The sequence below is a fragment of the Anneissia japonica genome, unplaced genomic scaffold (assembly GCF_011630105.1).
Source record: "Anneissia japonica isolate Jap-2015-1 unplaced genomic scaffold, ASM1163010v1 scaffold284968_len87806_cov120, whole genome shotgun sequence".
NCBI classification, from domain to species: Eukaryota; Metazoa; Echinodermata; class Crinoidea; order Comatulida; family Comatulidae; genus Anneissia; species Anneissia japonica.
The window spans coordinates 37,652-43,419 of NW_022685826.1; the positions used below are offsets into that span (position 1 = coordinate 37,652).

At 35.3% G+C, this 5,768-nt stretch overlaps 1 protein-coding gene across 1 annotated transcript; it reads left to right on the forward strand.

Moving 5' to 3' along the window:
• The first annotated feature begins 2,121 nt into the window (after nt 1-2,121).
• Nucleotides 2,122-4,313, forward strand: LOC117113039. Its single transcript, XM_033256266.1, has 3 exons — nt 2,122-2,484; nt 2,723-2,771; nt 4,137-4,313. Exons 1-3 carry the CDS (start codon nt 2,252-2,254, stop codon nt 4,242-4,244), a joined length of 390 nt encoding a protein of 129 aa, XP_033112157.1. The 5' UTR covers nt 2,122-2,251; the 3' UTR covers nt 4,245-4,313.
• Nucleotides 4,314-5,768: the final 1,455 nt, after the last annotated feature.

Here is a 5,768-nt window from a genome sequence, read left to right on the forward strand (position 1 = left end):
TTCGTTGAGTTTTGCTTACTTGAATGGACTGAAATATACTTTGTTACTTCTTAATTCTTCCTCTATGACAAAAATATTTAATTTTCTTAGTAAAAATAAAATACCCAAGGATTTGAACGGAATACTTAAGAACCCAAGACCAAGTCAAAATACCCAAGATCTTGGGTAAATACCCAAGCAGTGATCACGTTGCTCTGAAGACTCCGTCGGAACAGAGCCGTAGTTAGAGAGAGTTTGGCCAACTCGGTTTCACGGGATTCGATATACGCGCGTGTGATTGGGTGGATCGCAAAGACTTACACCGGCCATGTTGTCACCAAAACAAAACATTAAAGCTATACGCGCGCATGCGCCTGGGCTATTTGGTAGCGACATGGCGTCCATGCGCCAAGTTGGCCAAACTCTCTCTATCTTCGGCTCTGCGTCGGAACAGAGCCATAGATAGAAAGAGTTGCGACATTGAGAATTTAGAAGCCATTTTGTTTCATACGCGATGCGCGTTCTGTGTCTAACACAAAGATACTAGTATCTTTGGTCTAACATGATGTGCGTTCCTGTGTATAATATTGTATAATACATTTAGCGGCCTCTTGTATAGTTTAATTTCATTTAATCTTTTTAGCAGTCGAATTTCATGTAACTATTTATAGATTTTTTTTAATGATTTCACTACTTTATATCCAATTTCATATTATATAATAATACTGTAATAATTTACTATTTTTAAGCAGTTCTTTAATCCTCGCCGATAGACCGAGAGAGCCCCTCGATGGCAAGCATTCTTTAATTAAGCAATCCTTTAGTAGCTCCTATTATTTTTGCAAATAACTGATATGTGACGACCAGCAAAAATTAATTAAATATGTATATCAAAATGTAATTTAAATCCGTTTAGGGTATATACAATTTTGCTCTTTAAATTTGAATATGAGCGAGCCTATACAAATCTTAAGTTATTAATTTAATTATTATTATTTATAAATATTAAAATAGTATAGGTCAGTTGGCCGCAATATATAAACTGTGCTTTGCTGTAAATGTTATAAATTGTAAGTGTTAAATGATATACAGGATCTGTGATATATTCAACTTGTGTAATTATCGTACATTTTATTTTATTAAAAGTCTCGCCTCTATTTTAATATTGTATTATGGCTGTACAGTACTTTTATAAACAAACTGCACGAGCGTGTCCGCTGTTTTAAAAGCGTCGTTTCCAAAATAAAGTTATAATAATTATATAATAGTATGCAATAGAAACAGCAAATCATTTTAAAGATTAGTAAACATTACCTTTATTTTCATTGTCATTCGTATTTATACAGGCTGTACAAAGATTTGAAATTAAGAACCATTTTCTAATATTGTTTAGCGAACAACCTTTAAAGATCGTCAGAAGAGGTCGGAAAAAAATAAATTTTTCTTCTTATTTAGCTTAAATATTTTTCCGAACGCATCTAGGCGAATGAGAAAATAAAAATAAAATTTTAATGATGAACGTAAACAGTGTAATAATGCAACTGATAAATGATTTAAATTTATATAATTAAGGAAGAAATTTTATATAATTAAGAAATATATATATATATATATATATATATTTAATATATTAACTATTAAAACATATTTAATATATAACTATTAAAAACAATTAAAACCAAAGAAAAGATTACCATTAAATAAAATAGGTCGGGTCTTCATTGATTAAAATGTGACGAATTAACGATAATTGAAAACTGATAATTGATAATTGATAATTTCAATCATTTACGCGAGCACGGGATTTACGCGAGTACGCACGCGCGCAAATATTCGATTACATATGAATTCTTATACGCTGTCCATACTAAGTGATGTTAATTATAAAATATAATTGTAAACCCAATTAAGTGTGTGAAATTAATATGCAATGTTACGTAACACATATACTTTGCATGTGTTCATCGGGAAGATTATGAAACAAAATGGACGGTGTGTACCACGTGACTTTCGTAAACCAAGGAGCGGAATGTCGCAACTCTTTATATATATGGCTCTGCGTCGGTTACGGCTCTGCGTCGGAAGTTCACATAGCGCCCTCTATTTTAGTACGATGCTCAATCACCCGTGACATGTAAACAAGAAGGCGGGCCTTGCGACCAATTAGATCCCTGGATTTCACTAGCTTACACGTTTCCTTTGGCTGACGTTTTGTTCGTGAAATGTCTTTATGGCATTGATATTTAATGCTATATTAATGTAGTACAGGCAAATGTTTGGTCTATTACATTCAACGTCTTTTGTTTACTGGAAAGCCCTGTCAAACTTAGCCAGAAATCGGTGCTTGTTGTCGAGGTCCTGCGATCTTTTGTCAGCCGCATCGTGCTCAAACATGAAGCCATCGACACCAACAGTGAAAGCAGTCATATTTGACCTAGGAGGCGTGATCCTGGAACAGCCACAAAGAGGCCTTAGAAGATACGCAGAAAGTCTAGGTTTTCCAGGGTATGATTAGAATTGTATAGTTAGTTTAATTAAAAGAGGGTTCTAGAGATTTGCCACAGTCTCGGGTGTCACGTGTCTCAGCTGAGATAAGCAGTGTTGTGTACGCCTACGCACTATTGGTGAAATGTAATTTTGTGGGACCATAGCAACAATACCCAGTGGGACCATAGCAACAATACCCAAGGTGTCTATTAATACAGACTTCATAGATTGTAATTTTTTTTTTTTTTTGGTTCAGGATGCTGATTCACAATTGGAAATTTCCACAGCCAATGTTCGGGAACGGGGCAAGTAGCGTTTTGTTTTATTTTTCATAAACAAGCATTGGTAGTAAACTCTGAATAAGCCAATCATAGTCAGTGGCAAGGAATTGTGATCCAGGATTTTGAAATAGAGAGGGACCAGAAAAGGACTTTTACACATAGAGGGTCTATAACTTAGGCCCACCATGGTTGGGGCTGAGGTAAGAAAAATAATGATTATGGCCGGACTGAATTTTCATTTTTACTCAATTTTTTAAATATTTTAACAAATTTTGGGAGGACCCTGGGCCGACTGGGCCCCCTTGGATCTGCCACTGGTAGAACTGTGATTGCTTATATTAAGGTCAATCGACATAAACACAACATAGGTTTATGTCAATTGACCATAGATATGAGCATGTCCTCTTCTAGCTACAAAATGCTAATCTTATGATGTATGGAACGCCATCCCTGCCTTCGGTAACAGCTTACCATTCGGCGCATTTACATTCGGCCCTTTTACCATTACGTTCGACTCTTTTACCATTCGGCACATTTACATTTGGCCCTTTTACCATTACGTTCGGCTCTTTTACCATTCGGCGCATTTACATTCAGCCCTTTTGCCATTACGTTCGGCTCTTTCACCATTCGGCGCATTTTCATTCGGCCCTTTTACCATTACGTTCGGCTCTTTTACCATTCGGCGCATTTTCATTCGGCCCTTTTAACATTCGGCGCATTTACATTCGGCCCTTTTACCATTCGGCGCATTTACATTCGGCGTATTTACATTCGGCGCAATTACAAATAAAATATAACCTTTGACATCGGGTCAAATAAAAAATTTCAACGGCTGTGGGAATGAGCCTATTGGAACTAGAGCCTATGGCAGAATTATGGCAAACAGTTTTATTAGGTAGAATCATGCAATTTTAAAGTTAAATATTTCATTTTAGAGGTAATACCAATGGATTGTACATAAAAATAGGATTATAATGAGGGGTCAACCATTCCTATGGGATAAGCCAAAGCGGAGTTACGGATTTTTGAACATTATTCACTTCGACCAAAATGAGGACACTTTTCCAATACAAAATCTGTGACTGTTGTTTGTAAATATAGGGTATAGGCATTAATGTATAGTAATTATTGTAGCTTATTGTATAGTGCAATATATCATAATATATTGAGGCTTGGACCCCAAAGAATGAAAAATCTATAAAACCATCACTTGATAACGGAATGAGGATGGAGTTACGCATGATATGCATCACCGAACTTTGCTAATTGTATATTCAAAATGGCTGCCAGTTTCCTCAGATTTCACATTAAACAGTTAAATGTTAAACATTTTTAAAAAAATAAGTAATAATATCATGTGTTGTAAGTATTTTTGCATGTTTTCAGATCTCTAGGAATGATTCTATGCCAAATTCAGCTGCCTATTTCAAGAATACTTTCATTAAAATGGCTGTCACTTTTCAAAATGTCCACCAAAACAAAAATCTTGGATAAATAAACAGACTTGGACATCGTGTTTCTCCAGCAGTACCATGCTACTTCTAAGGTGTTGTGCATTAATGAACATTGGTATTGTAATTATACTGTCTCTTATCCACATCTAGATGTGTATAAGAGACAGCTCCCAATGAGCGTTGTTGGCTCTCTTGTTCTATTTATACTCTTTGATAACATTTAACAAGGTCTTTTATAGCTTAAATATACACACCATGAGAATAATTTGTTGTGAAGGGAAGTGAACCGCAGTACATGATTCTAAATTAGAAGGAAGTCACCAACTGCTCTTAACTACTCTTTTAGCAAAGTACAGTACCTTCAACCGTGGGCGTTGATCGGTGGGGGACGGGGAACATACTCAAACATAACAAAATCTTATGTGTTAAAAGAGATTGTGCTTACAGTATTATTACCAAATTGGGAACCTGTAGTCAAGGTGCCTAAGGCTATATTTTTGTATGTTATAAATACAAATTTGTTTTTGCTTCAGTGCTTTTTGTGAATAGGGGTAAAAGCAAACTGTAGTTAATAGTATTTACCGTACTTGAGACAGTAGGGAGCATTGCAAGTTGGGAAGCATTGCATACAGTAATACTGACATTGTTACATAAATACAAGGTGTACTATAAATCTGTAAAACTTGAAAATCACTGAACTATTGTTGTCATAGTACTAAAGCAATATTATTTTACAGCGCAGTAAGTACTTTTAGAAAGATCTTTTTGTTAAGTAAGCCATTGCTGCCTGCTGTAGATTGTACAGTATTGGATTTATTTGGTATGAATAATTAAGGGTAACTCTTATACCAGGTGGTGACTTGACGTATTATTTTAAGCTGGGCACTTTTTTAAGGTCGTACAACCGTTGTTAAATGAATCCAGCTCTACTCCTGTCTCTTATACACATCTAGATGTGTATAAGAGACAGCTATAATATGACCCCCCTCTGGCGCCACCACTGGGATAAACACAATCAAGCAATACAATAAAGCTAACGAGCATGTGAGAACAGAGTGTACTGCAATCGACAAAATAGCAAAGATGAATACGAAAAACATTTATTTAAATTTAGTCATAGTCCACCTCAGAGCATACTTAAATGGGAGGGTGTATTCGTTGATAAAATACAATGGACCGAGGTTTGGAGACACAGTAAAAAATGAAAAAAAAAATATATGCACAATTAAATTATAAATTATTGAATCGAATTGTAATAATTGTGATGCCATAGAAGATGAGAAACATGTTTTTGAATGTCCAAGTACAGTACATTATGGAAAAAATTGATAAAATATTTTTTTAAATAGATAACAGTAAAAATTATTTTAAAGAGCTCCTGCTGGGATGTGAGTGTCACATAAAAAAACAAATTATATACGATTGCTACTTATTCGATTTCATCATCACCATCATCCCATAGTCAAGTTGACCGTTTGGGGCACCGTAGATGACCTAGCAACCAGTTCCTTCCATCCTTCTAGATCCTCCGTCTTCCGTAGTGTGTCACTTAGCTTTAAGCCTG

Bases quoted from the DNA above. Each gene is read 5' to 3' on its own strand.
- LOC117113039 (XM_033256266.1), top strand. From the start codon at position 2,252: ATGTTTGGTCTATTACATTCAACGTCTTTTGTTTACTGGAAAGCCCTG. The intron at 2,485-2,722 runs GTATGATTAGAA...TTTTTGGTTCAG, and splicing joins GAAAGTCTAGGTTTTCCAGG to GATGCTGATTCACAATTGGA. The intron at 2,772-4,136 runs GCAAGTAGCGTT...GCATGTTTTCAG, and splicing joins AGCCAATGTTCGGGAACGGG to ATCTCTAGGAATGATTCTAT.